General features: G+C 34.7%; 1 protein-coding gene across 4 annotated transcripts in view; it reads right to left on the bottom strand.

The window, feature by feature from the left end:
- Positions 1-1,108: 1,108 nt before the first annotated feature.
- gtf2ird1 (GTF2I repeat domain containing 1) overlaps positions 1,109-24,948 on the bottom strand; it is a 39,686-nt gene continuing 15,846 nt past the window's right edge. For 2 of the 4 annotated variants that reach the window (XM_048189572.1, XM_048189569.1), the window contains exons 6-27: positions 24,046-24,341; positions 23,773-23,868; positions 20,781-20,864; positions 19,439-19,622; positions 18,878-18,903; positions 18,455-18,572; positions 14,394-14,437; positions 14,211-14,291; positions 12,359-12,445; positions 10,051-10,101; positions 9,903-9,968; positions 9,566-9,749; positions 9,384-9,445; positions 8,507-8,572; positions 8,032-8,299; positions 7,879-7,907; positions 7,742-7,789; positions 5,249-5,326; positions 4,960-5,152; positions 4,829-4,866; positions 4,617-4,732; positions 1,109-2,265 (exon numbers count right to left, since the gene is read on the bottom strand). In XM_048189572.1, coding sequence (XP_048045529.1) covers positions 2,197-2,265; positions 4,617-4,732; positions 4,829-4,866; positions 4,960-5,152; positions 5,249-5,326; positions 7,742-7,789; positions 7,879-7,907; positions 8,032-8,299; positions 8,507-8,572; positions 9,384-9,445; positions 9,566-9,749; positions 9,903-9,968; positions 10,051-10,101; positions 12,359-12,445; positions 14,211-14,291; positions 14,394-14,437; positions 18,455-18,572; positions 18,878-18,903; positions 19,439-19,622; positions 20,781-20,864; positions 23,773-23,868; positions 24,046-24,341 — 2,284 coding nt within the window. In that variant the 3' untranslated portion in view covers positions 1,109-2,196. The remainder of the gene's footprint in view (positions 2,266-4,616; positions 4,733-4,828; positions 4,867-4,959; positions 5,153-5,248; positions 5,327-7,741; positions 7,790-7,878; positions 7,908-8,031; positions 8,300-8,506; positions 8,573-9,383; positions 9,446-9,565; positions 9,750-9,902; positions 9,969-10,050; positions 10,102-12,358; positions 12,446-14,210; positions 14,292-14,393; positions 14,438-18,454; positions 18,573-18,877; positions 18,904-19,438; positions 19,623-20,780; positions 20,865-23,772; positions 23,869-24,045; positions 24,342-24,948) is intronic. The other 2 variants (XM_048189573.1, XM_048189574.1) reach the window with 2 other exon arrangements.

Genomic DNA, 24,948 nt, shown 5'->3' with positions numbered 1-24,948 from the left:
CGCAACATTCCCTAGTCTGCCTTCTCTTAAAAAAATACTTTTATCAAGCTAAAGTCTATATATAGTTCCCAACGAAAGTATTGTTTAGTGTAAAACATGCTGAAGATTAGTGAACAAGCTGTCAATTAATTAAATGATTAGCTATTTTCCCACAAAAGCTGTTAAATCAGCATGCGTACCGCCAGAGGTGGAGCTCTAGCATTAGCCATTATGCTTTTTTGGCTAAAGGTTGCAGGTTTGCCTTCCAGAGGCTTTGCCTCGCTTTCGAAACAAAATAGAGAAGCTATGGTGGCCGTCTGGCCGACACAAGTCAAAGATGTCGTCGCCGGAGACAACAGAGAGTACGTTAGCCAGTCAAGCAGTGAGGTTTCTTCTTACTACTAACAAAGAACGGTCTCTGCTTCTAATAAACCAGACGACGACTACTACTACTTCTTCGTGCGTATTCAACCTAGTTACGATGCAAGCTGCCTCTAAAAACACGAACAATTTAGAAGAAGAATAGCATAGTGATGAAGCACGCTCTGTAGTTTTTGTACGTTTAGGGTTATTGTAGAAACATGCCAGCACATAATGGCGACTTGACATGGAGGGGGGACCCGTGGTGTTTGAGATAGAAATGGCTCATTCTAAGGTAATAACAACATAACAGTTCATTATGTAAGGTCTTTATACACCACTGAAAACATAGTTATGTATATTATCTTGCATTTCTGTCAATAGATCCTCACAAATTTTACACATTGCACCTTTAACTTTCATCTCTTTCTATGAGCATAATGCAGTTATACCTTATGAGAGACTGTAGACATAAAAAATGTCTGAAAATTTAGGTTTAAATTTAAAATTAAAAGTGGAAAATGTGATTCAAATTTGAAGTAAAAATTCTACATCAGTGAAAATGTGTGATGTTGCCTTTTGCCCAGCAGATGGTGCTAAAGATAGCCTGATCTCTGATGTTTGGAACATTAATCTTTCTTCATTAATCTGTTTTGTGATATTTCAGAATTCTTTAACTACTACGTAATAAGGCATGCTTAAAACACACACATAGAAAGGATTTCACTGCATAACATTATCATGAGCAAAAAAAAAAAAAAAAGGCAAGGCAAGGCAACACATTTTATTTGAAAGGCCTAAATGGCATTAAGGTACAGCATATAAATACTGGCAATTCCAGAGACAGTCATTACAGAATAACATTATAGCATTCTTTCCTTTACAAACAATACATTCATGATGTTTTCTCTGTGAAATATCTCACTTTGCCTTACTTTAACGAACTTAAGAGTAACTTACAAAGCTAAAATAATACAAAAAAAGTCTCTCAATTGAATATAAGTTAGTGCTATCATGTTAGGGTTTTCCAACTTGACATACTGAAACCTGAAGCAGACGTTTCTCTCTGAATACATACAGTAGCTAGTTGTATTTAGCATCATTATTAGTCGTGTCATTCAGTACTTTATGCTCTATACTGAATGTGGTAGTTTACATTCCCTGCATATACAAGTTTTTATTTAAATAAATAAATAAATAACAATACAAACATTTGCAAGGCATGAGACCCAGATAACTACAGGAGTCGTATCCAGTATGTACGTACTGTACGAGCTCTCGGCACCAAACAAGGCTGTGTATCCCAACAGTGATTAGCATTATTTGGGGAAAAAAAAACAAATCCCAAATCTCATTCTTACTGCTCTTTATGAGATGGTTATTTAACCATGATTGTGTCCAGGATCTGCTATCACAAATCCTGGTGGCAAAGCAATATAGTTCATCTGATACGCAAATAACGGCTACTCCTTTTACAAACAACCTCTTAAAGGAATAGTTCCGTCATTGTTCACTGACCCTCATGTCATTCCAAATCTGTATGTTGTATGTTGTTAACACTTGAAGAGCAGTTTAAAAGCATTGAGGTTTGGACTGACATGAGGGTGAATACTATTCCTCTAAGTAATAGATCACTGGCACATTGATTTACTGCTGTTTTTCCATCATTAGCACTTCATTCAGAAACAACTGCATCCAGCGGTTCACACTCTCTAACACCTGCCAGAACATACAGGCGTCTCCATGCGCAAGCCGCACGATCAGCCACAGCTCTGGGGAAAGCTGAATTTAGCATTCAGAAATGTTTAAAAAGGTCCCTTAATGGTGAAAGTCTTCTGTATGGCATTGGAAAGTTCATTAGTATTTGACTTTGCCAGGAACTTGAACATTCACTCCGCTATAGTCCACCATGTACATGGGCCATTGCTGAAAAAAAAAAAAGGACATTTTAATAGTAGTCCAGTTAGAGAAAATCACATGAAAGTTTGACATGAAAGTTCAATACAACTGACAACTGTCTTAAAGCGATAGTTCACCCGAAAATTCAGTCATCATTTGTTCTAAACCTGAGTTTCTTGCTTCTGTTAAACACAAAATAATATATCTTGAAGAATGTTGGTAAACAGTTTCAGGTCCCCACTGACTTCCATAGTATTTATTTTCATACTATGGAAGTCAATGGGGACCATCAACAGTGGAAAAACTTAATACAGGTTTAAAACATCTTGAGGGTGAGTAAATGATGACATAATTTTCATTTTTGGGTGAACCGTCTCTTTAATACATCTATCTCATTGTGCAAAATTTAAATGTGTTTGTTTTTAAAAAAATATGTAAGAACTTGCACCACTTCTGAAATGACTTTTCAATTCATCAAGGCTGCACACACATCTGAATACACTACCATTCAATGTTTGATGTGAGAATGATTTTTTGTTGCCAGTTTTTTAGACAATAATGTCTGTATGTTGAGTTATTTTCAGAGGACAGTAAATCTATACTGCTATACAAGCAGCACATTGACTACTCTAAAATATATAGACAATACTATTTCTATACTATTGTCCCTTGAGAACATATAATAAAATGGTTGCTGAAATTTGAGGGGTGTACTCACTTTTATGAGATATATATATATACAGTATGTGTGTGTGTGTGTGTGTGTGTGTGTGTTATTTAAAGGGCACGTTAGTAATATGCACCTTGCATTGCATGTACACTCTGCTTGTTACATTTTTATTTACATTTTTCCCGTCGTTAAACTAGCAAAAGTGGATTCGGACACAGCCTAAGTGCACTTTAGACCGTGCGCTTAGAACGTTAAAATAGAGCCCATAAACTCCAAATTCTGACTTTTCTCGCAATTCTGAATTCTTTCCTCAAAATTGTGAGATAAAAACTCATAATAGCAAGTTATCGCAAGTCCAATTCTAAGGAAAAAAACTGACTTGCATATCTCGCAATTCTGACTTTATATCAAATTATATATTTATATGCAAAATATAAACTCGCAATTCTGAGAAAAAGTCACAATTGCAAGATAACAAGTTGCAATTATACCTTTTTTATTTATGGCAGAAACAAGCTTCCATAAATAAAAGTATAAATTTCTTAAAAAAAAAAAAAAAAACAGCAGTGTAATGTTAACCAATACACAAATGACTTAAGTCTGGCTCCATTTTGTCCATAACACCCACTTTTCAAAATACAGTACAGTCCAAAAATTTGGAACCACTAAGATTTTTAATGTTTTTAAAAGAAGTTTCGTCTGCTCACCAAGGCTACATTTATTTAATTAAAAATACAGTAAAAAACAGTAATATTGTGAAATATTATTACAATTTAAAATAACTGTGTACTATTTAAATATATTTGACAAAGTAATTTATTCCTGTGATGCAAAGATGAATTTTCAGCATCGTTACTCCAGTCTTCAGTGTCACATGATCCTTCAGAAATCATTCTAATATGCTGATTTGCTGCTCAATAAACATTTATGATTATTTTCAATGTTGAAAACAGTTGTGTACTTTTTTTTAAGGATTCCTTGATGAATAGAAAGTTCAAAAGAACAGCATTTATCTGAAATACAAAGCTTCTGTAGCATTATACACTACCGTTCAAAAGTTTGGGGTCAGTAAGAATTTTTATTTTTATTTTTTTGAAAAGAAATTAAAGAAATGAATACTTTTATTCAGCAAGGATGGCAGTAAAGACATTTATAATGTTACAAAAGATTAGATTTCAGATAAACACTGTTCTTTTGAACTTTCTATTCATCAAATAATCCTGAAAAAAAATATTGTACACAAATATTTTGTACAATTGTACACATTAAATGTTTCTTGAGCAGCAGATCAGCATATTAGAATGATTTCTGAAGGATCATGTGACACTGAAGACTGGAGTAATGATGCTCAAAATTCAGCTTTGCCATCACAGGAATAAATTACTTTGTGAAATATATTCAAATAGAAAACAGTTATTTTAAATTGTAATAATATTTCACAATATTACTGTTTTTTACTGTATTTTTAATTAAATAAATGTAGCCTTGGTGAGCAGACGAAAACTTCTTTTAAAAACATTAAAAATCTTAGTGGTTCCAAACTTTTGGACTGTACTGTACATTCCTGTCAGATAAAATCAAGTCCCACCCCACATTTCTTCCTCACTGAATATCCTGTTCAACCTGGGTTTAAAATGCCTTTTATGATGACGTAAAGAATTTTAGTGGAGTGGAAAAAGAAAACCACTCTTGTAATGTGTTCGCATACCATGACAGGTATCTGATTGGTTGATAGTGCTGAGTCTGCTCCAGCGGGCATGGATGCTTGACTGTTGTCAAGTACTCGTTTACGTTTGCGTCGATTCGTAGATACTTCTTTACCTTCTGCAAAAGAGGATGTAAACATTTGCACACATTTGTAAACAATTCCATTTTTTTTTTAAATACATAAAATGTTTAATAACAAATAAAGGCTCATACCTTTATTACAAGATTGAGTACACAACTCTGTAAAAGGCCTAAACAAAGACAAAATCAATGAGATCAAACAATACTTTTAAGCATTGTTCATCCAACATAATCACTATAATCACATCTGGCACAGCACTTACTGTAGAGGGGTTTTGATATTGAAAGTAATTTCATCTTGGGCCTGTAGGATTTTTTCCAACCGAACTATGTCATAAGTATTTGGATTCCTGAAGGGGATATCATCCGGAAGGCCACACACTTCCAGTGAGCCTGGATTGGCACGGATTAACTTGTAAGGAACAATGACTGAGCGGTCCAATCCCAAAGCTTCGCCTGAACACAACACATTCACAAATGAAGCATTCGAATATTTCAGAATGACAAAACACATTTGCACAAAGGAATAAATAAGTTCAGTAATTAACGTACCATATTTCTTATTGAAGAGCTCTTTAACTTGTTCCCTTAATATCACTTTCTCTCCCATTCGGTTGACCTCATCTTCTTCTGTTGGACAGTGATCAAATATTTCAGTATAAGGATATTTATTATAAGTTTACTGACAGATTCAACATTAAAATAACCTTTTATGCTAGACAGACTCTCAGATTCAAGCTAGACTTATACTGTTTTATTTTTCAAAGGAAATACAATGGACATGGGTTATTCTGTCATTTTAAAATATATTTTAGAAAATAATAAATTATTAAATAATTGGACACAACAATTTTTAAATAATGGGCAATTTTATACTAGTGAAAAGATGTTATTTTGCTGTTATTTTTAACTTTCTATTCATCAAAAAATCCTGAAAAAAGGTTCAATGTTTTCAACATTGATAATAATAATAATAAGAAGAAGAAATGTTTCTTGAGCAGCATGTTAGAATGATTTCTGAAGGATCATGTGACACTGAACACTGGAGTAATGATGCTGAAAATTCAGCTTTGCCTTCACAGGATTAACACATCTCAAAAAAAGTTTGGACAAGGCCATGTTTACCACTGTGTGGCATCCCCTCTTCTTTTTATAACAGTCTGCAAACGTCTGGGGACTGAGGAGACAAGTTGCTCAAGTTTAGGAATAGGAATGTTGTCCCATTCTTGTCTAATACAGGCTTCTAGTTGCTCAACTGTCTTAGGTCTTTTTTGTCACATCTTCCTCTTTATGATGCGCCAAATGTTTTTTTTGGGTGAAAGATCTGGACTGCAGGCTGGCCATTTCAGTACCCGGATCCTTCTTCTACACAGCCATGATGTTGTAATTGAAGCAGTATGTGGTCTGGCATTGTCATGTTGGGAAAGTGCAAGGTCTTCCCTGAAAGAGACGACGTCTGGTTGGGAGCATATGTTGTTCTAGAACTTGGATATACCTTTCAGCATTGAAGGTGCCTTTCCAGATGTGTAAGCTGCCCATGCCACACGCACTCATGCAACCCCATACCATCAGAGATGCAGGCTTCTGAACTGAGCGCTGATAACAACTTGGTTTGTCCTTGTCCTCTTTAGTCCGGATGACATGGCGTCCCAGTTTCCCAAAAAGAACTTCAAATTTTGATTCGTCTGACCACAGAACAGTTTTCCACTTTGCCACAGTCCATTTTAAATGAGCCTTGGCCCAGAGAAAACGCCTGCGCTTCTGGATCATGTTTAGATATGGCTTCTTTTTTGACCTATAGAGTTTTAGCCGGCAACGGCGAATGGCACGGTGGATTGTGTTTACCGACAATGTTTTCTGGAAGTATTCCTGAGCGCATGTTGTGATTTCCATTACAGGAGCATTCCTGTATGTGATGCAGTGCCGTCTAAGGGCCCGAAGATCACGGGCATCCAGTATGGTTTTCTGGCCTTGACCCTTACGCACAGAGATTGTTCCAGATTCTCTGAATCTTTGGAATGATATTATGCACTGTAGATGATGATAACTTCAAACTCTTTGCAATTTTTCTCTGAGAAACTCCTTTCTGATATTGCTCCACTATTATTCGCTGCAGCATTGTGGGAATTGGTGATCCTCTGCCCATTTTGACTTTTGAGAGACACTGCCACTCTGAGAGGCTCTTTTTATACCCAATCATGTTGCCAATTGACTTAATAATTTGCAAATTGGTCCTCCAGCTGTTCCTTATATGTACATTTAACTTTTCCAGCCTCTTATTCTACCTGTCCCAACGTTTTTGGAATGTGTAGCTCTCATGAAATCCAAAATGAGCCAATATTTGGCATGACATTTCAAAATGTCTCACTTTCAACATTTGATATGTTATCTATATTCTATTGTGAATAAAATATAAGTTTAGGAGATTTGTAAATTATTGCATTCCTTTTTTATTCACAATTAGTACAGTGTCCCAACTTTTTTGGAATCGGGTTTGTATATAAACAGAAAACTATGGAGACTTGTTTCTGCCACAAAATAAAAAATAAAAAAGGCAATTGCAACATTTTATCTCACAATTCTGAACTTTTTTCTCACAAATGTGAGTTTTCATCTTGCAATTCTGACTTTTTTTCTCAGAATTCAGTGATAAACTCGCATTCGTGAGAAAAAAATTGAGTCAGAATAAATTGAGTTTATATCTCGCAATTCTGACATTATGACATATAAACTCACAATTGTGAAATAAAAAGTCGCAATTATCTTTTAAATTGTTTTATTCCATGGTGGAAACAAGTTTCCACAGAAAACAGTTATATTAAATTGTAATCTGTCAAATCTGTCGAACAGCAAAAGTAAAGTGGCTGAAGGAGCTGTGGAGCCAATCAAAAATAGAAATGGGACATCCATCAACTGACAGTTCTAGATATAGTTTTGTCACACCACAACACTCTGGACATCCAGTGTAGACATGGATTTCTTGTCCATTAAGTGCAATAAATAACTACAACACATAATACATAGTAAATGATGCCTTATTCTTACCACTTATTGGGGTGTAACCTTTCTTTAATATGGTTATTCTTCGTGGTGCTGGCAAAATAAAAATGATTTAAGTTATTTTCATGAGTAGTTCAGCAAAAATAAAAAAAAAGAAGTGCTATTAAATTTTGACTGCTTACCTGGCTTGGGAATAAGCCCTTGGAAAGGCCTGAAAAGATAGAAAAGACTTTGTAATTCTTAAATAAACTCAGTGTATTAGACAAATTAATCCATGTTCATTTTTTTTTTTTTTTAGTTCAAAAGCTTTTCAAAAACGTGTTGCAGTGCTTCACCTTGTAATGCTGAAAGAGATCTTGTCTGCCACCGCTAATATCCTCTCTAGATTCTGTGAGCCGAAGGTACAGGGTTTTCTGAAGGGGATGCCAGGGGGCAAGCCCTCGATAATCACTGAGCCAGGGTTACTCTTGATCCTCTTGTAAGGCACTTGCACAGGATACTTAATGCCCAGTGCCTCGCCGTATTTCCTGTTGAACAGGTCTTGGACCTGCTCTCGCAGTGTGTTCGCCAAGTCGATACGGGAGAGCTTGGCCTCTAAACTGTCTGAGGGCAGAACATCGGTAGAAAAGCCAACGGTTTAGTGATAGCATATCAAGAAAGGACAGGAGGGAATGAAGTTTTGAACATGAACTGGCATCCGAAAGACAGACACGTGGCACAAGGATCAACTGAATCTTTTCATTTAGTCAGGATGCAATAAAGTCACTAACTTACTGTGTACAACACCTGATAACTTAATCACAGTGATACCTGAGAATCCTGGTCTTTTGGAGGCAGGTCCCGGGTCATCTGATTGGTCTTTAGAGTCAGTCTCTGCTGAATATTTAATCAAAAGGAGAATTATAAAAGATTAGTAAGTGATATTTTGGATAAAACAGAAGGAATACACACAAAATGGATATAAAATAAAACAAAATGACCCTACATAGGACAAATGGTTGGGCTGTCACTAACGATTATTTTGGTATTCGAGTAATCGGTCGATTATTTTGACGATTAATCGAGTACTTGGATAGTTTTGTGGTAATAAAAATAGACCTAAGTGAACAACAACCATTAAAATTACTTAAAATAGGTATGAAAACAATGAAGCAATAATCACTGGTTTAGACAAAGTGTGAAAAGAAAGTAATCATATGATTTTATTGAATAACACTGTTAAAATACATAATGTAATATACAATATAAACATGATTAACTTATGTATTTTACATTTTATAACAAATGCCTACAGAGGGCGCCAAAGGCCTGGTGTTGTTATTTTACAGCAGATCAAATCCTTGTTTAATATTGGCCAAGCAACATTTAATTCATAACCTGCACAAATGTAAATAATTGTGTTGCGATTCACCCTAAAACCCGCAGTGCACATATTTATTTAACTGATTCGCAGCCTTTGTGATTTCACAATAGCACTATGCTTTTTAAATGGTTTTAATATATCGTGCAGCTTTTGAAAATGGTCTAATAATACGGTTTTTGGATTCCCGTCCGTGAAATGCCACACTTCCAGTATTTTGCCAGTTAATCAATTTTTTTTTTTTAAATCAAGTACTCAAATTGAATCGAGGATTCATGACAACTCAAAATAAAATAAAATAAAATAAAATAAAAAATATTGGTTTACCTGAATCAGAGGTTGTCTTAGAGGCACCTTCATTTTTGACCGGTTCTGTCAACAGTTCTGGCCTGACAAACACAGATAAAAAGGAACACCATAGTCAAACATCTTCTTGAAACAATGTAGTGGTTTTGTGTATGTCTGAACAAACTTGTTTGATCATTTTAATGTGTTCTCTATGACAATACCTCTTTATAACAAATGTAATCTGACTACTGGCAGCAAGAATCTTCCGGAGTTTTGCTGCCCCAAAACAGTTCGGTCTTCGAAAAGTCATCCCTTCTGGCAGACCTGTGACATACAGGTCATCTGGGTACATCTGGAACTTGGAGTATGGCACTTTAGCCGGTTCAGGCAGACCAAGAGCCTCACCTAGAACGAGAAAGATAGATGATTTGACTCGATGTGACACACCATTATGAATTCTGCAATCTATTATTTGTGTATATTTTAAGCCAGAGGAATCTTTGCAGGTTGCTGCCACAGTCGATTGTAAATGATACGGTGAGTAAGCCCATGACTCACTGTACTTGGAGCTGAACAGGCTCTCGACTTGCTTTCGCAGCTGAAGGATCATCTCTCCGATGTCTTCTGGGGAAAGGGAGAACAATCACACCAACAGCCCATAATATCTGAAGACAAACCTGAGTGATAGTTCAAAATTGAGTTTTACCTTCAACAGCTCTCTTGAGCCCTTGTGGTGTAGACTTCGGCGTTAAATCTTCTGCAGAGATACAAACAGAATGACGTTACCATCAGTGTAGCACTTGGGAAGTATTCCTATGTGTATGATTTGATCAAAAACACATGAATTATACACGCTTTGCTGGAGATGTTTTGATGATTCAACTCACCTGTGTTTTACTCCAGTGACCATTTGTGTAATGCAAACTTCAACATAACAAATCCAGTGTTATTTATTATGAGTCAAAATGCTTAATTTGTGAGTTAATATGAACGCTTCAACAACACCAGGTTTCTACACCTGATTCATGTACAATTTTTTTAAAAGCCAGCAATTTCCCTATTAATTATTGTTTAAAAAATTGAAAATAAAAAAATGAATCTTGAAATATATATAACTGGTTTATTCACTATAGTTTAAAAAAAATGGTAATAAAATATGGAGATCTCAGAATTAAACTGTGTCAGAAAAAAATGTATCTTAATTATGTCAGATAACACTTAAGCAAAACATGTTCACGTCAAAGTGTCTGAATAATTTTTGGTTCCAAATTTTTATTAATTTTACTGGTAGTCAACTGTATAAAATTTTTTTTTGGGTATAATATGTCAGTTTACTTTATTTTGCTATCCTCATAAATGTTCATAAATTATTTTGCTATCCTCATAAATCCTTACATAAATGAACTAATTGTGTCCTGCACCCACTAGTAAAAATATATAAAAAATATAAAAAATGTCTGAATCATTTTTTTGGTTAGAATATATATATATATATATATATATATATATATATATATATATATATATATATATATATATATATACAGATTATATATATATATTATTATGTATAAAACATTAATTATTAAATACATTTTGTATAAACCACACTTTGTGACCAATGAATTTCCATTACTTTTCCATAGTAAGAATAAAAATAAGGATTAAAAAAAACAAAAAAACATTTCGATTCAGACTGATTTGTGATCAGATTCATGGAAAAGAACCAGTGCTGATATTGTTAACCGAAATGATTAAAAATCTTTTTCGTTAATTGAAATAAAATAAAATATAAATATTAGATGAGAAACTTATTTTATTGCAGTTAGTTGCAAAAGCAACATTTCTAATTTTCATTTAAGTACTAAAATTACTAAAACTAAAACTGAAATAAACTGAAAACTGAAATTAATTCAAATAAAGCTAAATAGAAATGATATATAAAATATTATATAAAATATTTTTAAATATTAAAAAGCTATACAAATGCCAAAAGCAGATAACAATGATTCAAACTTAAAATAAAATTAAAATGAAAACTTAAAAGATATAAATAAAAGCTAATTCAAAATTTAAATAAATACTATATTAGTATATAAATAATAAAATAATATAGAGCCAAAATAGCACTGAAAAGAACCAAATCAAAAGAATCAGACATCACTTGCTTACCTGCAAGGTTTACTCTACAAAAGAGCCTTATCTATGTGACAAAATATTCTACAGCATAACAAAAAAAGTTTTTTTTTTTTGTTTTTTTTCTAGGCCTGGAAAAGAACTTTAAAATTCCCAGATTTTCCAAAACCCAAGAATCCTATTAATATACATGACAGCGGTTGAGCGTTCATATCAACTCACAGTATATTTCTATATATTAGGGGCACTAACACTGGGAGTCTATTTAGGGAGTTCTATTGGATGTGGGTTTACTGTAGTGGGAGAACTAGCACAGCATGGGGAACAGGTTTCACATTGGATCTGACTTGGGCTGGGACAACTGTTTGGGTAAGTCTGGGGTATTGGGTTTGGAGTTAAAATGAGAAATGTAAAACTCTTGTCTTACCACATTTCAACCTATGTTATTATCACTGGTTAAAATGTTTTTGTACATTAAGTGCCGCTGTCCTGTTTCGGTCTTCACAGAGGTTCGTACTCATGTACAATTCCTTTTGAGAGATTAGGACATGGTTTCTTCCAGTCTAAATCAGCATTTAATATCCCTGTGTTGAGCATAAGCTCACTGAAATGAATGTCTAACAAGAATGGACTTGACAGTTAGTTGGACTAACACGCACATGTACATATAAAGATTATGAGACGGGCATTAATGTTGTAGGAGGGCAGGTATAGACGGAATGGAGGGATTTGTAACTGGATGAGAAACTGGAGGGTTATATTAGAGGCTTTGATGTGTCATATGTTTGGGATTATCGATATACCACTGGAGGCAAGAGAAAAAAGATGGATATGGAACTACATTCAGATATAAGGTAAGAAGGCCAGTATGCTGTTACCTGCTACAGGCTCCTTGGGAAGACAGAGGTCAGGGGTCACCCGCTCAGCCTGAGGCTCACTTGGCTCCTCTGTAGAAGCACTGGACTCTGAGAGTAGAGGATGAGAGAAAGACAGGATGAGAGAAAGACAGGAACAGAGAAAGACAGGGTGAGACGAATTTGGATGTAAATTTAAAAACATAATAAAAATGGCACTCAAAATGCATTTTATTTAGATAATATGATGTATTCATTGGAATTTGATTCTGAATTGTGAAAAGTTATGCTGATAAAATTGGTTCATTACTTTAGGAATACATTGATGAAACATCTACTATGAGGCCAGTGAAAATTAAATCTCATATGCTCACCAAGGAAGCGTTTGATCAAAATGCAATAATATACTGTGAAATTATATTAATATGAAATATATATTTATAAAACGGTTAGTTCCTATCCTTGATTCTGATTGGTCAATAGCTGTGTTTTATTCACGATAAAACACAGCTATGTCCGCTTCACCGAACGGTTCTGTGTATCACTACACAACACCCTTAGCAACCACTCTTAGCAACATAAACTGTTCTCAATTGATATTGTTTATTGAAGCTTACTGTATTATGTAGAAGAGTATTGTGAGAAAGAGATCGAGTGAGCGAGTTTATTACCTCCATTCAGATTTAGCATTTTCTTTCAGGTCAGTTCTATGTTCATAATAAAAAATCTGTTTAAATGTCCGATGCATTATCTTGTCCTTTTAACAGTTAAGGGGTTTTCCCATGACTGACAGCACTAGTCAAAGCATTTGTCAGTTGCGTCTTGTTCCGTGTTTACATTTCAGTCTTTTCAATGTAAAAGTCTTCGCCACTGACCATTAACCACTCACTGCAGAACACGAGATCCAGTGGGCAGAGACGGGTAGGTTTACGGACATGTAAAGTGGGAGGAGATCCCACCCCCTGGATCTCAAATTTTGCTGTGAGGACCATCTCCTACTGACTGACACACTCATAAAGACAATCTTTGCCACCATTTAATGGCATAATTATTTAACTTCTGGTGCTGTTCACGGTCAGGGACTATTTTTTTCCGGCGGAAGGAAGGCTTTTAGTGAAAGTTTACTTCATGAAAGTTGCATTGATACATATTTTTGACTTTAATATTTGTATTGTGTCGTATATATATATATATATATATATATATATATATATATATATATATATATATATATATACAGCCTGGAATTAATTTGATCTATCATGGATTAGTTTGACATGTGTTTGGAATTGGATTCAGAGTGGTTTGAGAGATGGAGAAAGTATTTTGCTGAAAGATTGCAAAAAAAGTTGAACTGATGAGGCAAGCATAATGAGACCCCGCATATTTATTAAATATATAGTGTCTTTAAATAAGGATGGAAAGTAGAGAGGAGGTAAAAATCACATTTGGCCAGAATGATGTTTTTCAACACTGTTAAGGCAGCAGTTGAGCTCAAATTTGCAGTTTATATATGATGTTCCTTCAGTTCACACTGTTTAGCCAATGAATGTGCCATGTAATGCAAAATGCCCTGCCTGTCCTCAAAGGCTCAGATCACTGCACAGCAGGGTGCAAAATGAGAGCAAATATTTTTAAATCAGAAGGCAACCATCAAAGACAAACTTCCTCTCTGTGAGTAAGTGAAATATGCTAATGCATTCCCATCCAGTAGACCTACAGGGATTTCATGCTGCTTTCAACTCACAACTTTATTTAAATTTCTGCACAGATGATTGTTAACAATAGTGCAAAAAAGAGGACAAAACTTGAGGTACCAGGCCCGAAATATTAAAACTCTCAGTGTGAGGCTTACTGTGTGACTGTGAGACCATACCTGGCACTGTCACCTGGATAATTTCACCATCTGGGGGTTCTGTTTTGATCTTTTTCAAAGGCAGACAGTCTCCAGATGGCCCTGAAAAATAAAATATAATGAATTATTTTACAGTTAAAATAAGTTCATAAAACTACAGGGCAGAAGCCAAAGTTGTATTAAACCGATGAGCGGGAGATTTACCTGCTTCACACTCAGCCAAAGGACTGACACAGGAGCTAGTCGATCTGAAACAAAAATATTAATAAGATTTTCATCTGTACTTTCTTCTTAAATACAGGGAAAAAGTGATGCACCCAAATGAAATTTCTTGGCCGAAAGTGGAACTTCAGACACACTAGGCCAAAAGGCAAAAATCTCATTTTAAATAGTTTTTATACTTTTAATAACTATACATTCTGTTAACCTATACATTTTTGAAACAAATACATCTCTGCAGAAAACAGAGAATGAAGAATTAAGACCCATTCACACCAAGGACGATAATTGTAATGATAAAGATATCTAAATGTAAAAGGATAGCAAAGTCCACACCGCAACTATAACAAAAATGGCACAGATAAACAATATCGTTGGAATCACTTTCACAACTATTTTTTTTTCCAGATGATGAAGGATAAAAACATTGACAGCCAATCAGAATCCATCCTGCTTTAAAGAGCCAGAGCAATAAAAGTGGCAGATGATAGAACCATTATATTAAACAGAAGGATAGTGTTTGTTGGTGTGGATGCTAATGTAGTTATTGATATTGTTATCTTTATAGTCATTATTCTTTGTATGAACAGGCCTTTACTCATTAACTCTCTCATTGATTTTTTATAATATAAGCAAGGCCTTAAATGGGATGTTAGAGTCTCTCACTGTCTGTGTACATGGGCAAGTACATGTTTGCAATCTTTCCAAGAACTAATATCCATGACAGTTATTGCTTATAAGGAAAATGTATGCAAATATGTTCCCTTTGTTTTACTAGGGAAAATGTAAAATTATTAATTTATTTTAGCGTTGTCAAATGATTAAAAAAGTTAACTAATTAATCACACATTTTTTTCTGTAATTAATCATGATTAAAAAGTCTTTTTAATATATTTTTATATTGTATTAACTTCACAGTTACCCTCAAAATTAATGTCGAAACAACTTAAAGGTGCCCTGGAATTAAATATTGAATTTATATTGGCATAGTTGAATAACAAGAGTTCAGTACATGGAAATGACATACAGTGAGTTTCAAACTCCATTGTTTCCTCCTTCTTATATAAATCTCATTTGTTTAAAAGACCTCCGAAGAACAGGAGAATCTCAACATAACACCGACTGTTACATAACAGTCGGGGTGTACGCCCCCAATATTTGCATATGCCAGCCCATGATCGAGGCATTAGACAAGGGCAGCCAGTATTAACGTCTGGATCTGTGCACAGCTGAATCAACAGACTAGGTAAGCAAGCAAGAACAATAGCGAAAAATGGCAGATGGAGCAATAATAACTGTCATGATCCATGATAACATGATATTTTTAGTGATATTTGTGAATTGTCTTTCTAAATATTTCGTTAGCATGTTGCTAATGTACTGTTAAATGTGGTTAAAGTTACCATCGTTTCTTACTGTATTCACGGAGACAAGAGCCGTCGCTATTTTCATTTTTAAACACTTGCAGTCTGTATAATGCATAAACACAACTTCATTCTTTATAAATCTCTCCAACAGTGTGTAATGTTAGCTTTAGCCACGGAGCATAGCCTCAAACTCATTCAGAATCAAATGTAATACATCCAAATAAATACTATACTTACATGATAAAGATCCATTTTGAGGGTTATATTAGCTGTGTAAACTGTGTTTATGCTGTTCAAGGCAAGCGCGAGCTCTGGGGCGGGGGAGCACGAGAATTAAAGGGGCCGCAACCTATATATCGGTGCATAGTTAATGATGCCCCAAAATAGGCAGTTAAAAAAATGAATTTAAAAAAATCTATGCGGTATTTTTAGCTGAAACTTCACAGACACATTCAGGGGACACCGTAGACTTATATTACATCTTTTAAAAAGAAGTTCTAGGGCACCTTTAAAGACAGTAGAGTTGTCAAAATAACAGACCTCAGTACCTAGTTGGCACAGAAATTTTTAAAATGTGACGCATTTGAGAGCTGTTGAGCGGATTCGTAAACACCTCTGATTGGCCACAGTGTTCACGGCTCATCGGATATGTCTGGCGCCGCGTTCGTTCCGTAAGTTGAATAGGGGAGGCGTAGGACATACAGCGTAAGCTTTTTGAAGAATACGGAAAGCGGAAGTGCGTGCAAGGTGATCATTTGTGTTTATAAACATATACAGTTGTATTTTTTTTGAAAATGACTGATCATTTTGCTAGATAAGACCCTTTTTCCTCATCTGGTATCATTTAAAGCACTTTGAAGCTGCACTGAAACTGTAATTTTGACCTTCAACCATCTGGAGGCCATTGAAGTCCACTATAAGGAGAATAATCCTGGAATGTTTTCACCAAAAACCTTAATTTCTTTTCGACTGAAGAAAGAAAGACATGAACATCTTGGATGACATGGGGGTGAGTAAATTATCAGGAAAATTTTATTTGAAAGTGGACTAATCCTTTAATTAGACATTCAACATTACAGTATAACTAAAAGCTATCAATTTCAATATTTAATTTATATTTACTTTTAATTTATGTGAACTTAAAACAATATTCACATAAATCCATTGTATAATAAATGTCATATTTACCAGAGGCCTTCCTACCTGTGTAAAAGGTAGGAAATATACAGACATTTAATAAAGTTATCAAACACTTTACTGTCTTCATTGCATAAATTCTAAATTAAATATAGATTAATCCTTATTAAAGTTACAATCTTCTGTTACCTTTGTTCTTTGATTAACATTAATGACAGACAGACATCACAGCAACTGGTTTATTAGGCTGTTTTATTAGTCAATTTATAGGGTTAGTTCACCCAAAAATTAAAATTCTGTCATTAATCACTCACCCTCATGTCGTTCCACACCCGTAAGACCTTCGGTTTACTAATCTTTTGTTTCAAATCAGTGGTTCTGAGTGTGTATCAAACTGCCAAAGTCATGCCCCCCAGTGGTGAACCATCAAAACCATCAAAACACTTAACGTAACGAAGCCTCGTTTACTGAAATCATGTGACTTTGGCAGTTTGATACGTGCACCGAACCACTGATTCAAAACAAAAGATTCGCAAAGCTTCGAAGCTTCATGAAGCAGTGTTTTAAAATCGCCCATCACTAGATATTGTTGAAATAAAGTTGTTATTTTGTTTTTTGGCACACAAAATGTATTCTCGTCGCTTCATAACATTAAGGTTGAACCACTGTAGTCACATGAGCTGTTTTAAATATGTCTTTAGTAGCTTTCTGGGCATCTGAAAGTGTTAACTTTCTTTCTGGCAATGCAGGCCTCACTGAGCCATCGGATTTTATCAAAAATATCTTAATTTGTGTTCTGAAGATGAACGAAGGTCTTACAGGTGTGGAACGACATGAGGGTGAGTAATTAATGACAGAATTTTCATTTTTGGGTGAACTAACCCTTTAAGACCTGCTGCTGCCGAACGTGACGCGGATCTCATTTTCTCACAACTCTTTAAGCTCATTTAAGATGTTATTTAACTAATTTAAGACTGCTCTTATGAGGATACTAGACAAAACAGACATTTTGCCTGTTATTGTTTGTTCAAGCTTGAAAGAGAACTCGTTTCTGGAGCGCGAGTGTCGAGTTGTGTGTGTGTGTGTGTCACACAGACACGACAGTCACAGACAGTGCGTTCTCATTTGTCTTGCGGCGCTTGAATGGTTTAAAAGCATTTGCGTGAATAAGAACGTGATTATATAATGTAAAGCTAGCCAAATAATGATGGAAAAAAGGATGCTGCGTTAATTATGTTAAAAAAAAAAAAATTAACACGTTAAACTAAAATAATTAATTGCATGTGTTAACATGCAAATTATGACAGCCCTAATTTATTTATTAATTTATTCATTCATTTGTTTAATCTTTTTAATTTATTGTCACATTTATTGGCCTTTTTACCCATGTCAAAGTTACCAGATCCGTTTCAGTAGAGTTTCAGTTCTTATTTTCAGCTAAAAAGTTCTGTCAGTGCATCATTACAGGAAAACAAAAATGCAAACTATCTAAGAAAATACCAATATTGTGCTTCTGTGGTGATGGAGAAGGTGAATTGGTACCTGCTACTGTGAGTGTTGCTGACCAGCTCTAGGGAAGAGCTCGGCACCCTGAGGCCATCTGGGAAACCGTCCTCGGCGCCATCCTGTTTGCCCTCCTCCTTAGCTACTTTACCAGCAGCTTACAAAGTATATGAACGGACAAGTTTAACATACACATACTGTACATTATAAAAAAAAAAAATGCCACATAAAATGTGCTTTATGTTGTAACATATAGTTAATTCTAATCAATATTTTTTTAGTACTGATTCAACTTAATTATAATAGGTTACACCAGTGCGTGTACTTTTTTAAGGGTCAGGATGAGGTAAAAATAGCTCCTTAAGGTAACAAGACATTTTCACTTAGTTCAGAAAAAAGTATAACGTTATAACAATGCTATTACAATAATGTCAGACAAATGCTGGTTCAGGAAACACCTACCGGTAAAAATCCGTTCATCAAACATTCTAAGAAAATAAAAAAGAAAATTGTTAGTTCCTGTAAGACCAGCTAAACCTTATTAAAAACTGAAATGCTGTTTACGCATGTCTGGTGCCGAACAGCAGGAGATTTCCTCATTATGCCAAATCAGCGGCTCCATGCTGGCTCATGTATGGCAGTGGTTACCACAACCAGCATGACGCTCCACTTTGGATGCCTAGTGCTTCTCTGCCAGATGGCAAAGATGGCTAGTTTCTTTTTTTGTTTTTCAGATGAAGCAAATTTAAAAACTCAGTATATCCATTACCAATATCTGGATTCATTTTCAATGAGCCCCACAGTTAATTACATGACCAAAAATTAAAGGTTATCAGTAATTAAATGTCTGCCACCACCGTCACACGTTGAAATTGGAAGAGCTACAAATCACACCACCGCTGTTTCAGTTTAACTACGTTGGTAATGTACTTAATTGAGCAGCTATGTCACATAAAAGGAAATCTCCTTAATCAGGTCAACATTAGTTCTCAAAATAAAGTATGTTCAGATGGAGCCTCGCACCTTCTGACAACGAAGCGGACAGCATGCCTTTCTTCAAGGATCCGTTTGAGTTTAGGCACACCGTAAGTGCATGGTCTCTTGAAGGGAATCTTGTCTGGAATTCCAATGATCTCAACCGCCTCAGGATCACAGGCGATTTTCCGGTACGGCACAGGAACCATGTGATCCAGGCCTAATGCCTCAGCTGAAATAAACATCGGTTAAGTGATGAGTTAAAGATGAAGTGTGTAATTTCTGCGCTACCAATGTTACCAACTGGACTTTTTAAACAGATTTTTAAACAACTGCCATTGGTCAGCCAACAAGGTGATCCCGCCCCAAATGCACACCATTGGTTGAGCCAATGTTGCTTTAGCTGTTTTTATAGCACCACAGAGACACAGTATTTATACTTTTCGAGAGGATCAAGCTACTAATAATGGTTTACTTACAGTTCTCTGCATGGGATAAGAGAACATAGATTAATCTTATATACAGTGTCATATATGATACGCAAATGTCTAAGGCCTATAAACTATCAACATGATCAAAACTGTGCTGAAAAACCTATTGTACACAATCTACTACACGCCTTCTGTCATCTGATTGACAGTTTATACTGTATTAGCAAGTAAAAGGGCTTTTAGTAAAATTCTATTCCGTCCCTCTTCATGTTGTGGTTCACATCTTTTTGCTGTGAAATCTCTACTGATTTTTATAAAGTAAATGTAAGAATACATTTTATATTAGTAATATTTCAAAATGAACACTTGATGACTGAAGCAACTTGGGTTGTTTGATTATCCATAGACCATTTTTAGAAAAATCATGTTCGAATTTTAATATCAAACGATACATCAGACTTTTGAGGAATGTTTATTTGTACATCTCTCGATCATCATTGTATAGCATTGCATTATACATTTTGCCCCCACAATGAACTTCAGAGTTTTGATCATGTAACTAAGAATTTAAATATCACTTACTAAGGCATATTATTGGGAGATATAGAGTGGCAACTAGTCCAGTAGTCTGCTATACTCTTATAAAGATCTCATTGATTTATATTACAAGCTATCAGAATTTCATCTTATATTTTGGCCATATTATGAGCTCCATATTTTCCTATATCATACTATATGAGCCATAAAAGCGTGATGCATCAAATATAATACTCAACATAAAATATGTATGCAAACGGTTTATTTGAGATTTTTTTGATTGTGTCTAAAGGTTCAATAAACTGTGCATTTCTGACTATTATTTCATATGTCAATCTTCACAGGGTTAACATTGAAAAAAATGACACACATCAGTTTCTATCAATATGCAGTATTTTATGAATTCTGTACTGTGAGCTCACCATATCTGCTGTTGAAGAGGATCTGAACACATTCTCGAAGGGTGTTGATATCCTCGGTCTCCCTGATGAACGAATCCCATTTTTCTGTTCATGCAATACAAAACAAAAATATATCATTTAACAATCTTTTATTTGTTTCCTGTTAAGGAAAAAGCTATAATGCCACAGTCTTAATCAACATTTTCTGAAATGTATTTGGATACATTGAGGTTTTCCTCTGTTCGTTTAGACATAGGAGACAATTAAGGCAGGTCCTGACTCTCTGCAGTGACTGAAGATTTCATGCTGATCTTTTGAGGGGAACAGACTTTGGTAGCCCAGGTGACCTGGCCAAACTCCCATTCCTACTGCCCACTCTGCCAAGACCAGCCCTCTTTATGTCTCATACGCCTGGAGCCATATCTAAACAAATACCACCGACACATTGTGGATCATTAGATATGATTGATTTATTTACAGAGAGATGAAATTATACATTAGCTGTGTTTTCTTACTGCGAGGAATTCTGTTATTATTTACTCACTGAAATATTTTCTGAAGAATCTTCATGCTGCTATTTTTTTTTAAACTAAACAGTTTATTTGTAAGCATGTCAATATGTCACGCTTCAACAAAGACTAGTTTGCTATATTCCCTCTATCAAAGCTCTGAAATGGACTGCGAAAGGTTTTATTACACTATCGATTTGCTTCTGCGCATTTCAGGTAGTTTTCTCAAAATGTTTTTTTCTCATGCACCGCAGCAGAAATCACCTCAATAGCACTTACATACACCACACTTAACAGTTTTATTGAAATTGTTTAATGCAGCATTCTATATATATATATATGTGTGTGTGTTTTAAATATCAAAAAAATTATATATCATAGAGTTGTTTGTGGTGGGGCAAATTAAACACGATATGTGGTGACGTCACAATTGTGTTGCATTGTGATTTATGGAGCTGCCTGCCTGGTCAAAATCGAGGGAGCGAGGGTCTGTCCATATAAACTTCCCTTGTCCACTACTTCCGAGGGGAAGTTTGCGAGTGCGTGTCTTAAACTGGAGTGGAACACAGACTATGTATAGATATGTTTACTTGTAATCTCCCAAATGCAGATATACATCAATAAAACAGTTTTTATTGTATCATTACATTTACCTCAGGCAAGTCATTTAGTGTCCACAGCATGCTAGCTTACTAGAGAAATGAATTCTAGAGGGGAGCAATTCACTATATTTATATAGACTCTATTAGCTTATTTATTTATTATATTGACTTTACCTGTTAGTAATGTCTTAATTATTTTAATGTTTAAATTTGTCATGAAAACAAGTTATGACATTAACTGTGTAAATGATTATATTTCAAAAATTAATATGAGAAATTAATGCAAAACCTGCCTTGTTTGCAATTTACACTTTTTTTTTTCTTTCTTTTTTTTTCATTATAACCTTTAATATAGTAATGTGCAAGAAAGGGCTCCCTATATAGTGCAATAGTTGAGATAGTTTATTTTTTTATCCTTTAGAAAATGTTAATTATAATTGAATTTTTTTTAAAGAGATAGACACAATTTGTTCAATAAACCACTGTTTAATAAAAAAAAAAAAGAGGAAAAAAGAATAGTTAATTTCCCCCTGCTGTATAGAACCTGTACCGAACCGTGTTTGTATACACAGTACAGTCCAAAAGTTTGGAACCACTAAGATTTTTAATGTTTTTAAAAGAAGTTTCGTCTGCTCACCAAGGCTACATTTATTTAATTAAAAATACAGTAAAAAACAGTAATATTGTGAAATATTATTACAATTTAAAATAACTGTTTTCTATTTGAATATATTTCACAAAGTAATTTATTCCTGTGATGGCAAAGCTGAATTTTCAGCATCGTTACTCCAGTCTTTAGTGTCACATGATCCTTCAGAAATCATTCTAATATGCTGATCTGCTGCTCAAGAAACATTTAATGTGTACAATTGTACAAAATATTTGAGTACAATATTTTTTTTCAGGATTATTTGATGAATAGAAAGTTCAAAAGAACAGTGTTTATCTGAAATCTAATCTTTTGTAACATTATAAATGTCTTTACTGCCACTTTTGATTGATTTAATGCATCCTTGCTGAATAAAAGTATTCATTTCTTTCATTTCTTTTCAAAAAAATAAAAATAAAAATTCTTACTGACCCCAAACTTTTGAACAGTAGTGTATAATGGAATCCTGAAAAAAAAAGTACACAACTGTTTTCAACATTGATAATAATAACAAATATTTCTTGAGGAACTAGTCATCATATTAGAATGATTTCTGAAGGATCATGTGACACTGAAGACTGGAGTAACGATGCTGAAAATTCATCTTTGCATCACAGGAATAAATTACTTTGTCAAATATATTTAAATAGTACACAGTTATTTTAAATTGTAATAATATTTCACAATATTACTGTTTTTTACTGTATTTTTAATTAAATAAATGTAGCCTTGGTGAGCAGACGAAACTTCTTTTAAAAACATTACAAATCTTAGTGGTTCCAAACTTTTGGACTGTACTGTATATATATATATATATATATATATATATATATATATATATATATACACACACACACACACACACACACACAGTGCACAGTGCATGAGTCAGTCTAAAACAAATTTTTATAGTGCTTTTTGGACATTTTTGATTATTTGAAATATTGTTTTATAGAAAAAAGCTACATTACGATTCTTCAAAAATTCTCCTTTTATGTGCTACTAAAAATATAACATCATACAGGTTTGGAATGGCCTGAGGGTGAATAAATAATGACAGATCTATGAACTATCCCTTTATAGTATTGTGAGAAGATTCCTCGTCTTTGTATTTTGGGGAGGAAACTAACTTGGTCTACATCCTGTTCTAGTTCTTTTAGACACACTGCTTGGGACCCCATAAAACCCATTGAAATGAAGGCCAGCTTGTCCTTGGCCAGACGCTGTAATGGTGAGTACAGTCTGTCGCCCACCTGATTTTTCATGCACTATGGAGAACAGAAGGCGCTTGGAGACATGGATGCTGGGAGGGCTCTGAGTAAGATCTGTTGCCAGCCCTATTCGTTCGCCTGGAAGAGACGCACACAGTCAGAGCTATAAACTCAGAGTTAAGTACATAAAAAAGAACCATATCCATATGGTTAAGCATCTACACATGTATCATCACTCATCATAAGTGCGACATTAATTTCCATAGAAAGTGAGTGGAAGCCAATATATATAGAAAGACAACAGGAGGCTCTTACCATTGTCAGCACATTCCTTGGCCTGAACCGCTTTCTCCTCAGCGGACGCCCACATGCCCAGCCGCTCTTTACCTATGCTGTGCAGTGATGTGGGCTTCAGGTCCAGCTTGCTGTCTGGGTGAGGCTGGGAGGACATGGGCATACCGAACAGGAAGCTGGAGAGCATGGAGTTGCTAGCAGACACTTCCTGCACGGAGGGTTTGACGGAGGTGTGGTTGCTTATGCTCTTTGAGGTCGAAGAGTGATGGTTGACTTCCGGACAGGATTTGGCTTCCCGAGAGGGTTCCTCTGGTGTTCTATTAAAACACACACACACACACAATTTTTGGTCTTTGTTTATGAGGTGTTTATCGAAAACTCATTATTTATCTATTTTATACTCATTATCTATTCACACCAATGAACTTCAATCAATATCATTTATCAAACTTTTTTTGAATGAAAGCAGTCATTCATATAATTTACTTCAAAATACAACCCACCTGACAATGGATTCAGTTATTAAAATACATGTCTTTTATGGATTCTGTAATAAATATGGTGCAAAACAGGTACAGTTTACACTACTGTTCAAAAGTTTGTGGTCAGTAAAAAAGTTTAATGTTTTTGAAAGGAGTCTCTCATGCTCACTAAGGCTGCATTTATTTGATTAAAAAATACAGTAGAAACAGTAATATTGTGAAATGTTATCACAATTTAAAATAACTATTACCGTTTTCTATTTGAATATATTTTAAGGTGTAATTTATTCCTGTGATTGTAAAGTTGAATTTTCAGCATCATCACTCCAGTCTTCAGCGTCACATGATCCTTCAGAAATCATTCTAACATGCTGATTTGGAGCTCAAGAAACATTTATTATTATTACTATTATCAATGTTGAAAACAGTTGTGCTGCTTAAT

Source organism: Megalobrama amblycephala, linkage group LG4 (genome assembly GCF_018812025.1).
Source record: "Megalobrama amblycephala isolate DHTTF-2021 linkage group LG4, ASM1881202v1, whole genome shotgun sequence".
Classification (NCBI taxonomy): Eukaryota; Metazoa; Chordata; class Actinopteri; order Cypriniformes; family Xenocyprididae; genus Megalobrama; species Megalobrama amblycephala.
This window is presented reverse-complemented; position numbering and strand designations above follow the sequence as displayed.